At 36.3% G+C, this 24,353-nt stretch overlaps 2 protein-coding genes and 2 pseudogenes across 2 annotated transcripts; 1 reads left to right on the forward strand and 3 right to left on the reverse strand.

Moving 5' to 3' along the window:
• The first annotated feature begins 6 nt into the window (after nucleotides 1–6).
• Nucleotides 7–1,612, forward strand: LOC114720076 (UDP-URONIC ACID TRANSPORTER 1-like). Its single transcript, XM_028905682.1, has 3 exons — nucleotides 7–47; nucleotides 784–1,012; nucleotides 1,469–1,612. The coding sequence occupies exons 2-3, from the start codon at nucleotides 800–802 to the stop codon at nucleotides 1,610–1,612; spliced, it is 357 nt and encodes a 118-aa protein (XP_028761515.1). The 5' UTR covers nucleotides 7–47; nucleotides 784–799.
• A 779-nt stretch (nucleotides 1,613–2,391) lies between these two features.
• LOC114720085 (putative calcium-transporting ATPase 11, plasma membrane-type) lies at nucleotides 2,392–9,824 on the reverse strand (annotated as a pseudogene).
• Nucleotides 9,825–16,537: 6,713 nt separating this feature from the next.
• On the reverse strand, nucleotides 16,538–18,046 carry LOC114720077 (zeatin O-glucosyltransferase-like). The gene has a single exon (XM_028905683.1). The coding sequence runs from the start codon at nucleotides 18,044–18,046 to the stop codon at nucleotides 16,583–16,585; it is 1,464 nt and encodes a 487-aa protein (XP_028761516.1). The 3' UTR covers nucleotides 16,538–16,582.
• Nucleotides 18,047–21,643: 3,597 nt separating this feature from the next.
• Nucleotides 21,644–23,039, reverse strand: LOC114720079 (zeatin O-glucosyltransferase-like; annotated as a pseudogene).
• Nucleotides 23,040–24,353: the final 1,314 nt, after the last annotated feature.

Below are 24,353 nucleotides of genomic sequence, written 5' to 3' on the forward strand. Positions count from 1 at the left end.
AGAGCCTTCAAGTCTGTCCTTCAGGGCATCTTACTTTCTTCTGAAGGGTAAACATCTATGCCACACCTACGATGATTTGTATGATCCTTTTTAAAAAAAAAAAAAAAAAAAATTCCCATCTAAAGTTTGAGATATCAACCCCTCACCTTTCTATTATACACATTTACATATTCGTTTTTAGAACTTGTTCATTAATGGAGCTTCTTTACAAGTTCATTTCCTTATATTGATTCTTAAATGATAAAGCTATTTTAGTTGATCAGTTAGAAAGGTCTTTTTTTTTAAAAAAATTCGGTGACAAAACTCCGAGGACTGAAAATGGGTGGGGGGATGTGAATGGGGGTTCAAGAGTGGAGAATTTACTAATTAATCTGCCTTATCTGCTTTAATGGGAAGTCTTGGTTTTTCATCTCTTTCTAGGTACTTGGTTTGTGTGCCCTGTTGTAACTTGAAAGTTAGGTTGTTGAATGCCTGGTCAGGCCCAATGAAATGAAGGAGGTAAAAATGAGACAATGTAACCTCTTTCTTCAAGTTCATTCTTTGAGTTGTGAGAAAATCTTCTGGAAACTGCAATCTTATAGACCAGAAACCATGATGAAAATGATAATGCTGCAAAATGGAGCTTTCGCTGCTTCCTTCTCATGTATATATGATTGAATCCAACCTCTTTCAACAGTTTTAGGTTCTTGTCCTGGCCACTTAGCTTAGCAGACCAAATTCAAATACTCCCTTTCTGGTGGCAATAAATTTCTCATAATGTTAACTTCAATTTCAAACAAACAGGGAGAAGTTGAACTCGATGAATTTGCTCCTGTATATGTCTCCAATGGCTGTCGTGGTTTTGGTTCCTGCAGTGCTTATTATGGAGCCCAATGTCATAGACGTCACAACAACTCTTGGAAGGGAGAAAAAATCTATGTGGATTCTTCTTTTGCTTAACTCAGTGACCGCTTATGTAGCGAACTTATCAAACTTCTTGGTGACTAAGCATACAAGTGCTCTTACCCTTCAGGTTTGTTCCCTATACAAATCAATTAGCTAAAAGCTAATTTTTTACTAACGAATTCAAATTTTGATCACTTCTTGGATATTAAATAATATTTTTCTTTTATGCTTGAAATTTAATTCAAAACTCAGATCATGATCAGTTTGCTCTGTAGTATTTTGTGAAATAGAAGTTTAAGTGCTTTTTGTTTCTTCAAGCAAACAGACCGCTTAGGCACCACTTTAACATAATTGTTAATTGTGGCTCCTCTGAGCCCTTTTTACTTTTAATTAATTGACTGTGAGAGTTTCATCCTTCTGTAATACTAGCAGTAATACTGTAAGAATATAAATCGAATCCTCTACACCAGGCATTTATTTTTGAGAGTAGTGATACTCGCTAATTACTCACGGACCAACAAAGAAAGAAATTGTTGCTTTGATAATTAATCACCTAATTTTCCTCTCAAATGTTGTGACTTAGGTGTTGGGGAATGCAAAGGGTGCTGTGGCTGTTGTGATCTCAATCCTTATATTTAGAAATCCTGTGACTGTTGTGGGCATGGCGGGCTACACAATTACAGTATTGGGGGGTGGCAGCATACGGAGAAACAAAGAGAAGGTTTAGATGAACAACTTGTCTTTCTGTCTAAACGTTCTCCTATCTATTTTTGTAATTGATTTGTCCTAGTTTTTCCCACGTGAACATGATTCTTGGTAATTGACCATGGCCAGGTTGGGGCGGGTAAAGTAATTTTTTGTCATGCTTGTTGCATGTATGCGGAAATATTTTTGTATCACAGTTAGATTTTGCCGAGCAGATTCTGCTATTCTTCGATTACAGGCGAAAATAGCTTTTGCATTTGGGCAAGTATACTGTGGGGTGGGAAAGTGGAAAAGTGGCACCTTGTGAAAGTTCACACCGTAAAAATCCTTATATTAATTCGTAAATTCATATTTTTAACATTGGATGTCACGCCCCAGTCTGATCACAACGCACAAGCACGAAATTCTAGGGGGAGCTCCCAAGACGCAAAATTGTCATGATTGTTGAGGCGCTTCAATCTTCTGTCTTTCACATATCTTTGTGGGCTAATGGATGCTGAGAACATGCAGAGAAAACAACCGTGGCGAAGCAAGCTTCATAACAATACAATACTCGTAATGCTGCCACGTGGAGGAAAATGGATCGACATTACTAGCACTATAGAATACTGACAGCAAAGCGCCCCGGGCATTTAACACGGAGCAATGAAATACGGTTTTCCTTAAAGTCAAACAAAAAGTATGAGTTAGCAATTAGCCGTATGAGTCATCCAAAGTCCAGCTTTATTTTTTTTTTTTTGTTTTTTTTGGGGGGGGGGGGGGGGAGAACGTAAGCAAAATAGCCCTCCGACCCACTTGCCCAGGGAACGGAATACGCCATTGATGGGTTCAAGCCATGTCAGGACCAGAAGGCAATGCGTCGTAGCCATCGTGTTGTTTTGGAGCATCTTTTTCAACAGGAATGCACTTCAGGATAGCCCCCATGGGCAAGCTTACTGCTCCAATTAACACACTCAGTACCCATAGTTGCCAGTTCAGAGGCACAGTGCTGGCAAATGTTCCCAAGAACTCAACAATGACCACTTGAAATGCCGCTGTGGAAAATATCACAGCTAAAAATATCCAACTGTCAAACATGCCTCTCAATATGTTTATCTTTTCTATGTCTCGGCTGTTGACCTCATTGAAAAGCTGATAGAACAAGCAGAGAGACAATTAGATAACGGCTAAGTGGACCTGAGGAAGGACAATTCAATAGATCAATCATATGCTGTACCTGGCAAAAGACAAAGGAGTTGAATATTAACGTGTTTAGGACACTAGTTGCATCCGCGCCATTGAGTCTCAGAAGGTTCTTCCCATCAAAATTAAGAATGCCAAGGACAATTAGTTGATATATACTTTGACCGATGATATTTCTCCACATGGCTTTGGTAATAAAGCTTGCTCCTCTACCGACAGGAGGCCTTTTCATGAGTCCATCATTAGGAGGTTCTGTGGCCAGGGCCAATGCCCCCAGAGTGTCCATAATCAAGTTGACCCAGAGCAATTGTACGGCTGTTAGAGGAGCAGATCCTGAAAACAAACGAGAAAACTATTATTCGTGTTCCTCAAAAGTTTCAGTGCAATAAATGGGGCGAAAAACATTCAGAAACCAACAGACCAGTGAAGCATGCAGAAACGAAGTTGATCACAAGAGCGACGACGTTGACTGTTAACTGAAATTGAACAAATTTCTGAATATTTATGTATACTGCTCGTCCCCATCTGGCCACGTTGACAATAGTTGAGAAGTTATCATCCATTATAATGACATCAGCATTTTCTTTAGCAACCTGTGAATGGCATAATTCCAAAAGAAAACATAATATCAGAGTATTGATGATTATATTGACGATACAGGCACAAATAAAATGGTACGTGATACGTAGTTCTATAACCAATCAGGTTATTTATTCAAATACACTATGAAGGACCAACAATTGGGTTGCCAATACCAACAGCCATACAGTGCAATCTGGTATAAAGATTTTAAAGGTTTGCAGAGTTAAAAAGGTAATAATGTCCTTCAAAAGGCCTAATGTATGTTTTTCCAGGGGAAAGCGCAACTTATACTCTCTGTAGCTGGGGTAAAGCTAAAACGGAACCCATAATAGGCAGTACATTCTAATGCCTGGAGGATATCAACTGTGAATTTGTGACTTAAGGAAGTATAGGAGATACAATACCTCAGTCCCAGCAATGCCCATGGCAAGTCCAATGTCCGACTCATGTAGTGCAGGAGCATCATTGGTTCCGTCGCCTGTAACAGCAACAACCTCACCAAACATATTCCGCAAATTTGTAACTAAGGTATGTTTGTCAAGCGGTAAGGATCGTGCCATTACCTGTGTCCACATTAAGCAAATAAGAAGACAGGCATTTTCCCCAAAAAAAGAGTTGAAAGTCAAAATTTGCAATGAAAATAGAACCTGAATATTTGGTACGATCTCCCTCATTCGCTCAGGAGTCAGGTTTCGAAATTCTGGTCCTTCAATGGCAACACCGCCTTCTGTCAGTATACCACATTCTTTAGCTATAGCCCTAGCTGTATGTATATTGTCACCAGTGACCATACGAACTGTTATTCCAGCTGCTAAACAAGTTTGGACAGCTTCTTTAACCCAGGGCGCACGGGATCCTTGATTCCTACAACGGCTATCAGTGTATAGCCATTATCAGGGATACTAGCCTCTCCTTGGTTATCATTTATATCTTTGACAGCCAAACAAAGAGTTCTTAAAGCTTCAGATGCAAAACCATTTATCACATCAGAGACATTCTTTGCACGATCTTCAGGAAGATCAACTGTATTTCCATTATAATCAATAATTTTGTCACATGTTCTTAAAATTATTCTGATGCACCTTTACAGAAAGCTCGTACCCGTCCATCAGGAAGACGCACAAGGACAGACATCTTCTTCCGGACTGAATTGAACGGTTCAATCTTAACAATCTTGTACTCATTGCGCTGAGCATCAATATCACCTTCCAAAAGCAACCCAAATTCCACTAAGCAGATTCTGTTGGTGTTCCCAATATCGTGTTCTTTCCATCCTTATCTTTAACTACTTCAGCAGAAGTATTTAGAAATATAGCTTGGCAAAGGATGCTCAGAGCTTCTTCAGATATTTCCGTTTTCAATTTGTCTCCGCTCCCTTTACCTTTCATTTCCATGGATTTTTCACATGTCCATATCTTATCAACCACCATATGATTAGTAGTCAGCGTCCCTGTCTTGTCTGTGCAAATGCAACTGGATGAACCCATTGTCTCACAGGCTGCAAGATGCCTCACAAGTGCCCTGTCATTCATTAATTTTTTCATTGCAAAAGCAAGGCTGAGTGTTACAGCCAACGGTAATCCTTCAGGGACTGCAACAACTATTATGGTGACAGCAATAGCAAAGTAGTCCAGCATCTTCATTGCATCATTCGAAGACCAATTAGTAAACTCACCGTGCTGTGCTTTTTCCACCAAAAACCTTATTATCAACACCAGAAATGTTACTACAGCAAAAGCCAGACCAATCTTACCAATAATCGTAGCAACTCCATTCAGTTTCACTTGCAATGGGGTCTCATCCTCTCCACCCTCGTTTAAGGTTTCCATCAACTTTCCCCATTCCGTCCTCATACCAACAGTTGTCACTAACATCTTCCCTTGACCATCTTGCACTTTTGTTCCTGAAAGAAGGAAAGGTTTTTCTTCATTTACGTTTACTGGTTCGCTCTCACCTGACAAACTCGACTCATCGATCAGCAAGTTGTATCCCCATATGAAAATCCCATCAGCTGGAACTTGATCCCCAGTTGACAAATGGACAATATCTCCTACTACCAGATCATAGATTGATATCTTCTCCCTTTTCCCATCCCTGGTGACCTGAACAAATATCTTTTTCTTCTCCCTGTCCAAATCCCTGAACTGCAGCGATTGCTTGTAGTCGCTGACAGCAGTAACAATGACGACTAAGAACACACTAAGTATGATTCCCAGACCATCATACACACCCTTCGGCCACCCTTCAGTGGCAATCCCTACACCTATAGATACTAAAGCACAAACCATAAGAATGATTAGCGTTAAGTCATGCAATGCTTCCCACACAAACATCAGGAAGGTTCTAGTAGGTTTCTCTGTATAACGGTTGAACCCATAAATCTGTTGCCTGGTATTTATACTGTTTTTACTGACACCTTTATCCATGGAGGAGACAGATAATCTTGATGCGACCCCTTCAACTCCTCCAATCATTCTCAATTTCTTGTAATCATGGCTACGAACAATGGAGGCAATGTCATCTGGATTAATACCAAAACCAGCTTCTCTTGCCTCATCTGATAGACTGTAATCAACGCGACCTCCAGCTGCACAAGCCATATATGAAAATAATTAGTTTTCAAAAAATTGTGACTGTATGAAGTGCGTAACTCGAGAATAGAGCAAAATACCATCAATAAACTGCAATGCCGCCTTTTGAACATAAAGAGCAATCCGAATCGTTTCCTGATGCAGCAAATAGAGATCGTACAGTAAAAAATGTAGTGATAATATCGACATGAAAATTTTGTAAAGGACAATTAACGGTCATTCCAACATCAAGTGCTTAAGGAGGGTCAAAACTCAAAGCACAGACCATGTCGTTCGAACGTACATAATTACAGCACTAATAATATCCTTAATTAAGCCAAAGTAAATGAGCCTCATCCTGTCTAATGCCATTACATAACTTCCCTGTCGAAAGTCATAATTAAAAAATTTGGCTGAAAGCTTTTTAGGATCAAATATATTTCCTAAAAGCTTCACAGGTTCTTGAATAAAAAATTTGGAGCATGTGTTGAGTTTATTATCAAAGGGAATGTTTGGTAGTCGTAATGGGGGGAAAACAGCATTCCTTTTCTATTAAACACAGAAAAAGAAAGATAAATAATATTCATTATGCTTTCGCTTTTATATAATTTTTTACTTCTTTTCAATTTATTGAATACAGTACGTATAGCAAAAATTAGCTCTATCTAATGGCCCAAAAGAAACGTTGTCCAGGCAGCGGGAATATCTTCACGGTGAAGGATCTCCATCTACTGCCCCACCGCCCAACCCTCACATGAATTCTAGAGGATCTCATTTGTCAAACTTGTACCTATAATGGAACTCACATATTCAATGATGACGTGCCACTGTCTGATTCACAACCCAACAAGAGGCGTCTAGGCTGCGTTCAAGTCATCGCGAAAGCTGGATGCTTTGCTTTGGGGGCTCTACCAATGTGGCAGTGGCCCAGTTTTCTGTTTTCTTTCTTTCCTTGTTTGCTCAAGCTTATAGCCTGCGCTGAAGGGAGAACATTATTCATGGCGGTCTGAAGGGACTTATTTGCATTAAAGGCCAAAAACATTCAGAAACTGCTTTGGAGAACCTAAAGACCAAACTGCAATTAAGTTTGGTGTGACATGACAAGAATCCCCCCTTGTTTGTACACCAGATTTCAACAAGTTGTAATTTAATAGTAACATTATCATCATACACAAACTTAATTTCAATTTGAACCTCTTCTGCATAGCAATTTCAAAAATGTTTTTAAACCTTTAATGCAAGTAAATTCAGGGCCTTGAATGATATTCTCCCAAAAAAGAAAGCTGGACGTTTGCATAGACAAGGGTGGTCGCTCTCCCACTGGTATCAGTGCTAGTCTGATAGAACTGAATTGAAGGATAAGTGTAAGTCAGTCCTTGGATGAAATGTGTGCTTTCTTATAATTTTTATCCAACGGCTTAGGATGTCCAACCCTCCACCTCTCTACATCATCGTCCTAAATACTATCCATATACATACCACTCTGATGTAAAATAGAAAGGGAAAATCACAAAAAAAGAAACCGTTGAACTAGAAAAATTGCAAATAAGGAGCTATGACAATATTAGTATGGGTTTTGACAAGAATAGTGTGGATTCTGACAATCATTTTTGTGAACAGGTTCCTGTGTAATTTTTCTATTTCGATGGTTTTTTTTGTAATTTTCCAAATAGAAATGGACCCACAGCCCACTATCTGATAAGACCAATACACATTGTTGTTTTCACAATGAAATCGTGCGAAACAAAAAAAAGAAAATAGTAAACTCCGGAAACAAAACAGGATATACCGGTCTTCCAAAAAAAAGTCAACAAAGAGGAGTAAGTGCGCAAACGTGACAACTGCCGCGCGTCACCATACAGATCTATCTTTTGGAAAATACTCATTCAATTTGGAGGCAAGTGACCGAAATTTCGCGGAAGGTTCGTCCGGTGTCACTATTGGACCAAAATAGTTGGCTTTTCTATATTACGTATTTTACTTTCTTTTGCCAACAATTACTTGTTTTAATTTAGACCCATGGCCCGTCGTTTTAGTGGGAATTAAAAAATACAACCCCATACGGACAGCAAATTCATATAAACCGATAAAAAAGACTAAAACTGGCAGGATATCAAATATGATAATAATTTATGGCATCAAATATTAATATAATCAATACCAATCAAGGATCATATATATATATATATATATATAATAATATATTTTAGTATAGGAAGCCACATTGTATCATGTAAAAAGATATATATACATATATATATATATATAATATGAAATAAACTCCCAAATTATGGACAATAAAATTAATCCTAAATTTCATACAAATATGCAACTTCTACTCATATTTCAGTAAATTTCATATCAGTCAACAATCAAATTAAGTGCTGACAACGAACCAGCATCTGATGCAAGGGCCAAATTTAAGTATAAATTTTTATATTTTTGTTTATAATTTTTTTTAATGAGCTTAAAACAGGAATAAAATATTTTTACACCAAAGATATAATACACTTAAGTGATACAACAAATTCTCACAAAAGCATACTAAAAAAACAAATTCAAAATAGTTTACCTTTCTTTAACGGGAGTCATGAATTTCACAATATAGTGCCAATAAAATGAGCAGATCGGGAAAAATATGCAGGAAAAAGTTAAACTGCTTTGCACATTAGGGGAAAAAGGAGAGTTACGCATTAACTAACAGTAATATTATTAAATACTTTTTTTATTACGCTGTGGGATGTTATACACCGTTAAAAAAAACTTGTCCGTTAAGTTCTTTTGACAGGCCCGAGTTGACCATCCCAATTTTTCTCTCTGTTTTTTTTTTCTGGCGCCATCGATCATCCCAATTAAATAAGTATGAAATTAGAAATTTAATTTCAAAAGTATTTTCAAACAAATGCGAAGAAAATTACTAAAAAAGAAATTATTTACTTTTTATCAACAAAGTCAGTCGCGCTGGAGCGCACCCGCCTCAAAGTCACGTTACCAATACCATTACTGCAATGACCACCGGAGAAGAGGGGCAACGACTTTTGATTCCCTCAAAGGTCACATAAGAAGATAGGATCGGACGCAAAAATCAATTTGGCCGTGGAATGTCCGTCATTCGTTTTTGCCACTTGCCAGAATTTAATCACTTTATCTTCACGAAATCAAAAACTTCTTCCGTTTCTCACTAACAGGGGATCAAATAACCCCCTTGTCAAGGAAAGCTCCAGCTCCGGTTGGCCAAAAATATTATTAACAAAAGAAACGAGGAAAACTCTCGCTCTTAACTTGAGGGGATTTATAAGAAATTAGTTGAGTTCATGATCTCTTATTTCCTTATTTAAAAACAAAAATAGTCTTAGTTTTCTTCTTCCCTCCTTTTTCAAGCCACCGGAATGAAAAGATTTTCTCTACAGTGGATTTTGCTTTCCCCTAAAAAAGCAGAAAGTATAAGCGGTGCATCATTTATTAGTTACTTTCATTATTTTTGTCCTCTTTTGGAGACTTTCTCCTAAAGACCTAAAGCCTCCTCGCAAATCCAATGGCCCCCGTCCCGGAGGCCCAGACTCTTAAAAACTATCATCATAAATCTTAAACAAAGTGTATATATCGACAAACAAAACAAGAGTAAACGGTATAAATCAGGCAAATGGATTGAAACCTGGATTTTCTGCTTCATCCTCTCGGCTTCAGAACGTTTGTCAAGATCGGCGACCATGCGGAACCTTCTGCGAGGATTCTTGACCAACCTGACGGCGGATCTCCATCTCCTCATGGCTTCGGTGGATGGATTCTTGGGCTCCAATTCAAAATCCTTCAAAAAACTCTCCATTGTCGCCGGAATAAGAGATGCACAGGTTCTACAGACTCCCCTCCGTTCTATCGCTCAGAGCTCTCTAAAAGAGTAGCGCTGCGGAGGAGGCAGCGGATTTTTCATCAGCGGAGCGAATAAAATGTGAGTGCCTAGTGCTCACCGCAAGTGGGTTTAATACTTCGACAATAAAAATTCATAAAAGACATGATGAAACCATTAAAATAAAAATAAAAACCAAAAACAGTAACCTATGTTTTTCTTTTCGTTAAAAGAAAAAGGTTATAAATTACCCACTAACTCATGATTTTATAAGTTGTTTTTTTATCTTATTTATAAATAATTTCTAACATATTTTATACAAATTTAAAAAATCTTAAAATACATTAGCTTCTTATTAAAGTATAATAATTTTTTAATTTTACTCTTATTTAATATTCATTTGGTTCTAAATATAAAACTCATTTTATAGTGTAGATCTATTTTAGGACTGGAGGGAGTCTGTAAACTTTTAAAAAAAAAACTATCTACATTATAATAAAAGAATAATCAAATAGTATATTTGTGTTAAAAATTTAATAAAATGACTTATAAATAGAATTAAAAAAAATTTCTTTCTCTACTTTATAAAGAAGTATAAGCAAATTTTTTATCAATTAAACATTCTCACTAACAAAATAGTAACCTATATTTAGTAGGAGAGAAGCGGAGGAGGGGAACAGGAAAAATTTTAATGTTCTATTTAAAAATTAAAAAATGTGGAGTTATAAATTTTTAATAAAAAAGATTAATTAAAATTTATTAAATTTTTTCCTCTCATTCCTTGCGCCAAACAGAGTGCAGGTTAGCAGCCTCCAAGTCCAGCTCAGGGGAGACATCGATGGGGCCCGGGCTTTGTACTCCGTGTACGCATATCCAAATGGGTCAGTGAATTAAAAATGGGCTACTTTACACAGGGGAGCTGTTACTTACCTTTTTTTAATGTTTAAAAAATGGTAACATAAATAGATAAATAGATAGGGAGGGAAAAATGTAAAGAAAATTGTCACTCACTTTTTAATTGCTGCCCTAAAAACCTATCAGCAGTCCCTGACTAAAAAAGTGTTTGGATAATGACCCAAACAATAGTTTAAGAAAAAATCACCGAAACACCATTAAAAAAAAACCAAAACTATGTTTTTGGATCAAAACTATGGCTTTGGCAGAAACAAAGAAATTTTTACTTTTGGAGGAAAAAGAGAGAGTGTGGGAGCTTATAGGATATATGCCTTGTTGTTTTTTTTAACCCAGGCGGATATATCCTTCCCAATTATTCATCCCTTTCTCATTGTTTCAAACATAGTACGAGAGAGAGCCTGAGAGTAGATCTCAATAATAATATGACTTTAACACCCCTTAATTATTTTTTTATAAACATATTTAATCTTATATCTTATAAATATATATACACATATTAATTATTTATTAATTATATTATCTTATGTATTATTAATTATGTTGATAAAAAATATATTATTAACAATTTTATTCCTTTAAATTAAAATATATCATAAAATCTATTTCTTATGTAATTATCATATTAACTTATACTTTTTTTAGTAATTTATAAATATAAAAAGTGTTTCTGATAACAACTATCCAAACACTCTCACTTCTTATAATCATTTTTTCATAAAATCTAATCTCTTCAAAATATATTCTTCGGAAGCTATTTTTCAAACCATAATTTGGTTTCCCGTCAAATCAATTTGAGCTTTTAACCCCATGTCAGCAGAATAGCCGTGGAAAGGACAAAAAAGAGTGGTTGTAAAATTGTCTGTGTATTTGCAGGGCCGGTTGATTTTTCTGATTTTTAAATATTTTTTGCTTTAGAATCTTACTTTTAATTACATTTTTAAGATCTTTTTAGATATCTGAGCCCTTTGTTTTTTGTAGCGGGTCAACTAGGTAGTCTTCGCACTTCCGGCAACAATAGCATCTTGTCACCTTTCTTTTCTCTAGCGGTAACGTTCTTTGCATGCGCAGTGCCTGAGGTGCAATTGTAAATTAGCTTGTGATCTTTGATCTTTAAAAAAAAAAAAAATCAGTTGTGATGTTTCTCTTGTGTTTTATAGGCCTTAATTTTTGCTTATTGTTGTTTTTGCTTTAAGTAGATTGGATTTAGTTGCAATGTAGTGTTTATATTGTGATGTAATAGAGGCGTAATTTCACTAATCCGTGTATATCACATCATATTATTTATATCTAATAAATTGTCTTATCATCAATATATATATTTATATATAGAGGGGGGAGTGGTTATTGAACTTCAGCGTGTTTTTCATGATTCGGACACGCATAAATATATATATATATATATATATATATTGCAATTTTAGAAGTTGTACAGATGACTGAAGATTTTAGTCACAACTGAATATAAAATCTTTTCATGCGCCCAACATTATTCTATTGATTGGTGGACATTGCACAGATACCATATTTGACTTTTTCTTTTTTCTTTTTGGCCTGGCAATATTTGACATTTTCAGTATATATGTTCTGAGAAGGGTAGCTATTGATTTTTTGTTTTTAATTTTAAAAATGGAGCAGTTAGCACGACAGTTTTGGGCCCGCCGAGCACCTTTCTTTCTGTTGTTAGAGGCAGATAATTCAAAAGACGGCGTAATTCTTGGCTTCCTCTTCGTTTCGGTTGCAGTGGGAAGTCGTAAGCTCCCTGACGGCACGGAGGGCATCGAATTGTTCAAAACACAGAGAAAGAAACCGCGTTGCAAATAATCAAAATAGAACAACATCCACCCAATGTTTACGCGTCCGTCGCCTTTTCAGAACGGTTGGCGGGCGGTCTAAATAATCAACGCGCGTTTGAAAACTCAATCCTATTGACTCACCTCACCTGTTTCTCTTGAACACAGTTCATCTTTTTGCACCTGCTTCACCTACTTCTCAGGGAAATAGTCATGAAAATTAATCAATTCATGAATTCAAACTGATATATATTCATCAACTTATTGTCGAATTAATTAACAGATTGTATTTTCATGACACTGGACAGTTAATTTAGAAAATAAGAGTATGGAGTACATATGGCTACTAGCGCGAACATAGTAGCCCCAGTGATTTTTTTTTTAAATGAAATTTGTTTTTTCCTGTTGAGGATTAAAATAACCCTAATTAAAGAATATTAACCATTAAACGGTGATGTAATGGTGTCAAGTGAGAGGTTCCCAGTTGACTAAGGAGATTCTAGGGAAAACCATATTGGAGGTACCTATACTTTTTTTCAATTTTCAATTTGGTACCTATGTGTTTTTTGTTATTAACTAAATCTTTATTTTTCCTCTATTAACATAATTAATCCTTATGTAGAGACTAAAAATATCAATAGAACAAAGTTATAAGAGCAAATATTGTTAAAAAGATAAAATTAAATGTTTAATTAAAGGAAAAAAAACACATAGGTACCAAATTAAAAATTGAGAGAAAGTATAGATACCTTCAATATGGTTTTTCCGAGATTCTATTCATTCTAAAACTTTTCCCCCATGATATGATTGCGTGTCCCCAATAAGCGGGGGGGGGGAACCTCCTTTTCTAGTAAGTATTATAAAAAAATTGTTTTGAAATTTTAACAAAAAAAAAAATATAAAAGAGTAATAAAAATTAATTAAAAGTTTTTGACCCCATATTTTCAATTTTGTAAATAGAGTTCATTAAAACTTTTCCTCCCATTCCCTTTGCTCGTTTTTCCCCGTACCAAATGGACCCTGAATAAATCTCACACTTGGTTGCCATGTTACTATCATTATTGATATATGCTACAATCCCACGTTGCCGCCCGCTTCATCTTGCGAAAATGGCGTTCCACGAGCCCTGGCAGCGGCATGTTCCTGAATTTAGAGTTAATTATTGTCTTAATTTATTGCATAAATTACTGCTAATTAATTATTATTACCTTTAATCCTTAATATAAGAGCTAGTTGATTAATTTGAGTAGATTAAGAAAGTTTGTTGAATTAGTTATTTGTAATAATTAGGTGTTATTTTTTTAAAAATACTCTTATTAATCAAGTGCATTAGATAGAACTACTATTATTATAAGGACAATTTAAAAAAAAATTGATAAATACAAGAGATAAAATAAATTGAATTTATATTTAGGATTAAAATAAAAGTGAACGAATTCTTATATTAAGGATAATAGGTACTCTTTCAGTCCTAAATATAAAACCTATTTAACTAATTTGATTGGATTAAGTAAGTTAGATAAGTTAGTTAATTATAAGAAATATAACATATTTTTTCTAAAACACTATAATCATCTTCTTTAATATTCTTCTTCATCCTTCTACTTAATTTTGGTTAAGCGAGTATTTATAAAGATAATTTAAAAAAATTGATAATTATAAAAATGAGTTTTATATTTAGAATTAAAATTAATTTAATAATAACCGTATATTAAGAATCAAAGAGGAGCAGAATATTTTAAATGTGCCATTGTAAATCGTTCTACGTGATCTTCTCTCACTCCAATTATAAAACGACGTGCAAACTGCACAGTGTCGCCTTGGAAAGACCAGGACACCGGGGCTTGCATATTTTATCCATAATATCCCCTGGTCGGTAGGCCCCCGTTCTCAGTCATAAAACGACGTCGCTCTGGAAGTGAAGCAGAAGATAATGGATTTTAAGCAGACAATCAGGAAGCGAGCGAATTAAGATTTCCCTGATACACATTTCACAAGGAAATTTTGAGATTGTTTGGTTTTTTGTTTTGAGAGTAATTTTTTATTTTTAAAAACAGGGAAAAAAATTGTTTGACAATATGCTACTAGTTGATTGTTTTAAAAAATAAAAAAACAATAATATGTTTTTAAAAACTGAAAACCAAAATAACTTTTATATGTTGTCTTGTTTTTGTTTTTGTGTTTTTTATTTTTTTGTTTAGAAAAATTAGAGAAATCTTTTTCTCTTCTTCTCTACTACCTACTACTTATCACTACAGGTGATAACTACCATTTATTAAAATATAATTTTTTATATTTTTTTTTCAAATGTGATTTTTTAAAAATTATTTTCCAAACAAAGTTTTTTGTTTTCTGTTTTCAAAACTTATCCTTAAAAACAATTTTATAAAATTGTTTTGAGAATAAGAAAACAAAGAATAAAAACAAACAGGCTTTTTAATTCGATGCCTTTCCGGGAAAATCAAAATGGAACGACAAAATCTGAAGAGCTCGCTTTGAATCACGGGTACTGTTACTACTGTAAGCCAATCTCCTTAGTCCCAAAAGAAAATGTAAGCTAATCCTCTTCTGATCCAATCCTCAATTACAAGCCCAGGGCAACCCATGGAGCCATCCATGATATGAGGCAGAACATTTGGTACTCGGGCCAAGCGAGCAGCAAATCCCAAGAAAGGAACAATAAAAATGTCTGAAACTTTGGCAAAGAATTTTCAACTAGTCTGAGACAACTAATTCGACATTTGAATTGGTACAATGAATGGCATTGAAATCTGATAGCATCCACAGGAGCATGGATGATGATTACATGATTATGGAGTTCATTCAATTTCTGAATGCGTTTTACCTGAGAACCGGAACTTTCCATTAACTGAATTCGCATTCCTACTTTGCGTAGAGGAACTTGGATCGATTAGAAGCACTATCTTAGAAACTCAGATCCAGAAACTGATGAAACAACGATTCCTTCGATTATATTGCTGCGACCAGACACTTCTTTTAGCAGCTGTTAGAAAGATTCCTTTAACCATTTAATTTCTCTCAAAACATCAGGATTGTGACTGCATGGTTCTGGTAGTTAATTTCATTCCGGTCTTACAGATTTTCTTAGGCAATGCCAACGATAGGTCGCTTGGTCGCGCTTGCGCCCTATTTGAAGTCTGAGTTGGAAGGTAAGTGTATATTTACAACCGCAAGTTTGTTCTAAGACGACTATGCATGAGATACTAGAATGTCGGCAATGGTAAATTCTGGGGGAAAAACATTAAGAAAATCTCAACTTTCACACCTGATTGATGGGGACAAGACAAATCCTGTTTTCGGCAGAAAAAAGGTTGATAAGATGCCCAAGAATATTTGGGATTGCGGCCGTTGGAGCTCAACTTCATAGCAAGCACTTTAACTAATTTATCCTGTAGATGGTCCGATTGAATTCAACAATTGGCAATGGCGTTAGTCTCCATCCACTTCTTTTGGAATCTGTGGATCCTTTTTTATTTGCTTCATGCTCTTAATAAAAGATTTTGTGTATTCACACAAATTGATGATCGAATGTGATTCTCTATTGCAAATTGCTATTGTGCTTTTGCATGCTTATTCCTTCTGCTCTGTAGACTAGCCTTGTTAGCCCATCCGGATCATTCTCCTTTGGTCAACCGACATCATTGACGATGTTGAAATTTTTTCACGTAATCTTCGTACAATATGTCAAACAAACCCAAACATTTGTGCGAACGAAAGACAGTATCTCAAAAGGATTAATACGAGTGAGATAGCAGAAATGGTAATCAGAAAAACCTTGTGAAAATAGTAAGAATAACTATAACAGTAGTTCATGATAGAGATAATTATATCAAATTTTTCTATAGATTATATCTGCAATGTTATAAATGTTAAGTGATTTATTAGGCATCCATTGACATGAGAGAATGAGAGGTTTGGAATCCCTAGATGATAAACTAATCTTCACATTTATTGTTATTTATTACATGCTCAACATGGAGAGACCCCTGCTTTCAAATCTGTTCTAAAATTTATAAAAATTTATTTAGTATGAATATGCTGCCACGTCCTCTTCTATACCTGCATTCTCTCAATTGCGCCAATGGCTAAACTCTTGTGATATGAGCAATGAAAGAATTCATTTCCAAGGAAGAAACTCCTCCTTCCTCCAATGACTGCTGGATAACTTTTTTCATGTTCATTGCCTTCTTTCTCATCTCATCACCTTCACTTGTCGCCATCAATCTATTCACGGCATTCTTAACAACTGATGCAGTCACCAACTCATCTTTCTGAGTCCTTTCCTTCACCATTAAACCAACTTGAAGCACTTCGGTTATCAGAACCCCGTTCCTTGGCTGGTCTGAGTGCATAGGCCATGCTGCAATTGGCACCCCCATAGTAATGCTCTCCATGCACGAGTTCCATCCACAGTGACTCATAAACCCACCTGTTGAGGGGTGGTTTAGAATCTCCAATTGGGGGGCCCAATCTCTTACAATTAAGCCTATCCCTTTTACTCGTTCTTCAAAGCCCTGTGGAAGTTCAGCTCTTCTAAGTTCTCCATCAGTAATGTCCCCTTTATCAGCATCCCTCAACACCCAAATGAACTTCTGCTTGCTTGCTTCCAACCCAATTGCAAGCTGTTTGATCTGTTCCTTGGTTAATGTGGTTGTTGTTCCAAAAGACACATATAAAACTGATTTTTGCTCTTGTCTATCAAGCCACTCCAAGCCAAGGTGCCTGTCATCAGAGCTCTTCTTCCCGATTGCTAGTGGGTTTAAGGGTCCCATAGCCCAGTGCCTCTTGCTGCAGTCAATGCGTTCTATCAAGTCCATGTAAGGATTTTCAATTGCTCTGGTTGTGTTGTAGAGCTTTCCACTGCTAAATTTATGGAATTCATGTTGTGCAGAAATGAAATCTAAGAATTGAGTTGTGAAGCATCCTTCAAGAGGAGGAACTTCTGGGATATGGATGCCATCCAATTCCCCCAAAAGTTTTCCCATTCCCTCCCTAAAGAACGAGAACATGGCAAAGGCAGAGACACTGTGGAAAGTGTAGGTCTCTGCATTTGCTATGTCAGTAGCATCTTGCACGACTGATGCCATGAGGGAGTCATGTATCACTATGACCCTTCGAGCCACAGATGAAAGGGATCGTAAAAGCATGGCTACGGGCTGGCGGAGATGCATAGAGGCCTCAAAAGAGGGTAGGAGATGGGATGGGAATTTGGTTTCCGCATTGGGGTTGGGCAGAGGAGAAACAAAAGGAGGAATTTTGAAGTCATGGCTGTGAAAGTTTGAGATGGAATTAGGGTCCCAGCCATGCACACGAATTGTGGCCTGGTGGTTGTGGACTGGTGTGCCCACATAATGGACTGGTATGTTATATGCCAGGATTAGGCGGGAAAGGTGTAGAAGCTGGTTTAGATGGCCTTGTGCAGGGAAAGGTACTAGAACCACCACCACTTGCGCTTGATGAAATTCCCCTGTGCTATGCTTTTTATGGCATTGGTTGCTGGAAGCCATTGGTGATCTCTGGAAGCTAGAGGCCATGGACACTGGCCACATTGTCTTTAAGTGAAGGAAGAGTGTTTGGTAATGCTTAGACGTATTTGCTGCGCTATCCTATTTATAGAACCAGAGTTGTGAAATTCTTTTCAGACACTGAAATGTATTCTTTTGGTTAGGACTAAAGGAAAATGCTTGTTTTTTTTTTTTTAAGTCATTTCAAGTCAATCATTAATCGTTGATAAAGCTAACAACTCAACAAGATACGTGCTTATCCTACTAGAAATTACTAACACATATCCTTAAAATATCTATCGACTTATTCGACATGATTAACTAAGGCTGCAGATTATTGACCATTTCATGGCAATGGTGACAGTTTAGTTGTTAGGAAAGTTTCCATAGTTGATATGCTTGCTCGCTACTGAAATTTTGGTATATCTTCTGTCAAACTGTTGCATATACATGTTACTTGCCAAGCGGTATGCGTAGGGTGGCCCTAGATAGATACGTAATACATAACCTACTCCACAAGCAAATGGATAAGAGAGCTGTATTTAAAGATGAATGCACTCAAAATGAAAGCAAGAGGAAGTGCATCAGCCTATAGCCTGAGGAGAGATATATGTTCTTGGACCCCTGGACTGATTGGTAGTGCAAGAAACTCATTAAAATGAATGTGATAGTGGATTGTGCCACTTGAAACATTTTTGTTCTGATAAATTTTTGACAGTTTGTTTTACTTGATATATTATATGTATTTAAAGTTTCTCTATAGCCACAAAACCATGACTCAGTCATTGCAATTGATTGAAGGAAAATAAGGCCCACGTAGATGCAAGTTACAAAAAGTTCTGAGGACTCCATGCAAAGCTGCCCACGTGTTTTGATATCAGTGCATGCAACCCAATCTATCATTTGAATGGTTTTCTACAGTAATAATATAATTATGTGTTGAGTGGTAGCTGTCACTCTCATGAAAGCCCACCTTCCACGCGACAACGATTAAAAACCACAGAGAAGAACCCTCTTTTGGAATGATTGTGGAACTTTACTTTTGTGGTAATTGCATTTTATGTTAAAAACTGTCTTTACACATCCTTGTGATCTCTCCCTCTTTTTTCACGTGGTTCTGTAAAAGAAGGTTGCTTTGACCTTGGGTTAATTTTTATGGTTATTATAAACTCTTTTGAGCCTCCTGCTTCTTTATTCTCCATTTTCATGACAGCATTATGTATCTATCGGTCAAATCAACAGTTTATTTTCCATTTTCAGTGCCATTTCTGATTTGACTACTCAGCCGCCTTACATCGTGGCATGTGAACAGAGCCTGCGTCGGCAAAGGAGAGGCTTCTGTTGATTCATTTGCTTGCTTGTTACTTTGTCGCTATATTGTTAGCTCAAATCCTTTCATACAGATTCCAGACACGGTTACAGTGATCAGAGTGGGCAGAAAAGACAACTGAAAGAAGAAGAACTCAGTTATAGTGCTGTGAGATTTGCTGCAGATACTTTCCACGTGGTGATTTCTCACGTCGACTTGCCTCCATCCATGCGTGTGAGCTTGACAAATTCCTAATTGCAATTGTAGAGTTCTGTTCGAATTTTGGTTCTATCATTGTTCATTGCCCCAACAGTTCACGTCTCTATTTCTGCACACACAACACTGCCGTCATATATGTAAGAATCTCAATTAATCAGAGTGTCAATTCATTACAAGTTGTAAATGCTATTGTTCTTGCTGGTCCAAAAAAAATGCTATTGTTCTTCATCACTTGTCTTAAATTCCACGCAGAGGATTATGTTATATTCTTGCGCTACGGAAGACACTTGCCCAAACAATCATAAAAGTAACAGATAAATGCATTTAGTTTCAGCTCCGAAGAATGAAACAAAATATTTTGGATATCTCTTGAAGGACACGACGGTACGGTAAAAGACAAATGTATCTCTGTTCCCCAAGTTCAATGCGGTTCAAGTGTCAAGACGACCGAGAACAGGTCCTTCGGTGTTTTTTTCTTTCCCTTGACCTGAGGTCAATATCTCTCGTGGATAAAGGTTATCCAATCTGTCCACGAGGGAGTGGGACCAGCGAGGATCAATTTTTTTATGTTAAATATATACACATGAGAATTGTATGCGTTTTTCATTTGGAATATTTACGTGAATGCAAAAAGAGATGGTCGATAGAGCAACGAAATCCACAGGGATATTGGGTTGCAAATATTGATGCGTTACGTCTAAAATTAAAAAATGTTTAGAACCATCCAAAAATACTTTTAAAAAGTACTTTTTTTAAAAAAGTGAGATAAACTATTTTGTATATTTAATTACTTCATATATTATAAAAGTATTTTTAAAATTATAGTTTGATTTTCATCCAAATATTTTCTAAATAAAATGCAAACACAGAGTTTGTAAGGGAGAAACAGCAGTAGTGGAAAAAAAAAACTCATAAAGCAACTAATCAAATGTCAGTATCTGCCTTAATTCAAATTTTTCCCAAGATTGTTTCATCACCTTTTCTCTGCTAGTTAAAAGTATACCGAGAAAAGATAACAGCTATTATAACAAAAAAGTATTTAGGTAGAAATAAAACCATAATTTTAAAAGTGTTTTTATGATTTTTGAAATAAATATGTGAAAAAAATTTACCTCAATTTATGAAAAAGTACTTTTAAAAAGTACTTATAAGATTACCCAAACATCCCTAAAATCTAAAATAGTTATGACTTTTAAGATTCTTGCTACTGCCAATACCCAGAATAAACCTTGTATAGAATTTAGTTTGAGCAAGATTGTTAGGTTAAGGTGCAAATTTATTTAGGAAACGTCTGCAAATGTATACTTGCCACCATAATATTCACTTGGATGCAAAAATATCATGTCTATAAATTTAAATAAATGTTTGTTAACTTTTAGAACATAAATGGGTGTAGCACCCACCATTAAAAAAATAATTGATGTTTGCTTAAATAAATTATTGTGGTATTTTTTGTGTCATTTTCAACTTTTCACGGATGTTTGGTCTCAAATAAATACCATGATGCCATGTGCATATTTGTAAAAAAAAAATTATAAGTAGATTTGCATCTTAATTCGATAGAGTTAACTGTACATGCATAGTCTCTATTTGCAACATATAGTGAATTGTGGTGTTCATTACTATTTTTATGATACATCGATTTCATGCTGATATATCAAAATTAGACAGGTTAAACTAAAAGTTTAAATGGGCAATCCACGAAGTTTGGAACTAAAAAATAAAAGTTTCAATTTAGACTATAATGGACACAGTTTATGGTACAAGACAGCGTTATTACGGGATGCTCAAAGTCAATCAATAACCATTAGCAGCGCAATACGGATATTTGCAGGCTCACGGAACTCATAAAACAAACCGCCATAATGAGAGCGTCGTTGGCGATCACATCCCAAAATGAAAATGTATGAACTCCATCATCTAATTTATGGGCTGCCAACAAGTGAAAAAACCATGGACGAATTTGACACATTCTAAGAAGTGATTAATTAAGAAAATATCAAACACATTGATGTTATTGTTGTAATAAGTTTCATTAGCATATTCTCATAGCTGGGGCTTCCAAAGTAAAAATGATAGTGATATTGAATAACTTACTAATGAGAGGCAAATGGTTAGAGTCTAGTGATATGAGCAACGAAGGCTTCTATTTCTAAACGAGAAACTCCTCCTTCACCACATGACTGCAAGACGACATCTTTGAGGTTCGTGGCCTTGTTTCTCATCCCATCTCCTTCCTTTGTTGCCATCAATCTTCTCACAGCATTCTTAACAGCTGAAGCTGTCACCAACTGATCTCCGTGAGCCCAGTCCCTCACCATTAAGCCAATCTGAAGAACTTGCGCTATCAAAACTCTCTTCCTTGGCTGGTCCGAGTGCACAGGCCATGCGACCAGTGGCACTCCCATTGTGATGCTCTCCATGCATGAGTTCCACCCACAGTGACTCATAAACCCACCTGTTGAAGGATGGCTTAGGATCTCCAATTGGGGTGCCCAGTCTCTTACAATCAAACCAGTCCCTTTCACTCTCTCTTCAAACCCTTCCAAATACTGTTCGTCTCCTGTAATTTGGACATCAGAGTCGTCTCCTTTATCAGCATGCCTCAGCACCCAAATGAACTTAACCTCGCTTTCTTCCAACCCAATTGCAAGCTGCTCGATTTGTTTTTCTGTGAAGGTGGTGGTTGTTCCAAAAGACACATATATGACTGAGTTTTGCTCCTGTTTGTCTAGCCAGTCCAAGCTAAAGTGCCTTCTTTGTGAGCTCTTTCTCTCAATCACCAGAGGGTTGAAGGGACCAAGAGCCCAATGCTTCTTGCTACAGTTGATACGTTCTATTAACTGCATGTAAGGGCCTTCAATATCCCTGGTTGTGTTGTAGATATTCCCGTTACTGAATTTACGGAAATTATGCTGCGCAGAAATGAAGTCCATGAACTGAGCTGTGAAGCATCCTTCAAGAGAAGGAAATTCTGGTATGCGAATGTTTTCCATGGAAGGTTTTCCCTTTCCCTCCCAGAAAAACAAGGACATGGTAAAGGCAGATACACTATGGAAAGTGTAGGTCTCAGCGTTGGCTATAGCAGCAGCATCTTGTATCACAGACGCCATTAGAGACTCATAGATGACAACCACTCTTCTAGATACAGACGAAAGGGACAGTAAAAGTGTGGCTACAGGCTCACGAAGATGGTGAGAATTGAAGGCCTCGAAAGAGGGAATGAAGTAAGATGGGAATCTGGTTTGAGGACTGATGAGATAATGCAGAGTATCAGAATCATCACAAGCAGGAAGATGGAACTGATGAAGATGGAAGTTTGAAGAAGAGTAAGGGTCCCAATAAGCTTGAAGACGAAGTATGGCTTGCTGGGTATGAATTGGTGTGCCAACACAGTGAACTGGTATGTTATAAGCCAATATTAAGCGGCAAAGATTGGTTCACATGGCCATGGGCTGGGAAAGGTACAACCACCACGACCACCTGGTGGCTTTGTCCATTGGACGCCATTGATGAATATGGTTTTGGAGCCTATACAATCAAATTAGTTAAGAGATGACTAATGCGTGATTTGTTATGTGTTCTATGAGAGCTGCTTTTATAGAACCTCTCGCTTGGGAAAATTCTAGCTAGTTACTGTAACTAAACGAGATATTACTTCTCGTTGTTAGTGCGGCAATTTAAGTTGTAAATTTGGGAGATTTCAGGATCATATATAAGAGATAATCTGGCTGAATCGCGTGCAGAATCAGAACCTCATGAAGCGAAATTGCATATAAAGGAAAGTAAAATTGTAATTCTGATTCGTGATTTCAACACTTCAGTAGGCCGTTGATTTTTGTTGCTCTGAAGAGAGATTGGTAAACAAAAGTTTTGGGTTTTATTTTTGGGAAAACTATTCCCCAACTCCTTATACATTACATCAATTTTCAATTAGGTCCTTATAAAACTTAATTAACAGCTTAATTAAGTTTTATAAAGACCTAATTCAAAGAAAGCTCTATTGTTCCTATAATTAACAGCTAAATCTGTCATGAATTTATAAAAGTAAGGCAACGTATTTGTGTTTTTAGGCCTCACTTCATCCTTATATTATGCATAATGCATATTAAAGTTGACGGCCTTTCAAAATATGACAAATCAATATTTAAATTTTTATTAGGAGAGATGTCTACATTTAGTATCCAATAGTGTTTTAAATAGGATTATTCTAGTAAGAAGATACCTGTCTTTAAGGGGAAAGTTGATGGTGACCTTAGATGACCAAATCTACTGAAACTAGGAGACAAATTCTTTTGGTGACAAATTAAAATAATAGAGGACAAAGAAAAGCACCACATTCTTGCCGAGCATTGTGTTATTCCAATCTAAATTATTACTCTATATAAGCCAAAATTGCAAGCAAGTTTAGCTAATTATATAATAACTAATTATATGTCTTGTAATAATAACTAATTACACTTTCTGTGATAAGAAGTGTCTCTTTCTTGATGTATATATATGGACCTTCCATAAATTTACATCACTAGTTGGCTTCTTTATGTGATTAACTGCTCAGTTTAACAATTATATTTATTTTTATAAATTTATTTAAGAGGATTGTGGGCCCTTGGATGGCAAGAGCTAGGGTTAGTGCGCGCAATTATTGAATGTAATGAAGTCTTCAAGGGGAAAATCAATTTGTAAAGAAGAGTGATTTGAGTTGAGCAATTATTTTAGGATTGGATTTGGCGTGATGAGATTCAGGAAAGGTCTAGGGTTTGCCGATCGTGCACATTCATATATCCATCGATTGAATTAACCAAACAACCAATTTTTAGGTTT

This window comes from Neltuma alba, unplaced genomic scaffold (assembly GCF_004799145.2).
Source record: "Neltuma alba isolate B1F8T4 unplaced genomic scaffold, ASM479914v2 tig00011963_pilon, whole genome shotgun sequence".
In the NCBI taxonomy this organism is placed as follows: Eukaryota; Viridiplantae; Streptophyta; class Magnoliopsida; order Fabales; family Fabaceae; genus Neltuma; species Neltuma alba.

Excerpts from the sequence above, each read along its gene's own strand:
- LOC114720076 (XM_028905682.1), top strand. The coding sequence starts at position 800 with ATGAATTTGCTCCTGTATATGTCTCCAATGGCTGTCGTGGTTTTGGTT. Across the intron at positions 1,013-1,468 it reads CAAGTGCTCTTACCCTTCAG|GTGTTGGGGAATGCAAAGGG; the intron begins GTTTGTTCCCTA and ends GTTGTGACTTAG.
- LOC114720077 (XM_028905683.1), bottom strand. The coding sequence starts at position 18,046 with ATGTGGCCAGTGTCCATGGCCTCTAGCTTCCAGAGATCACCAATGGCT.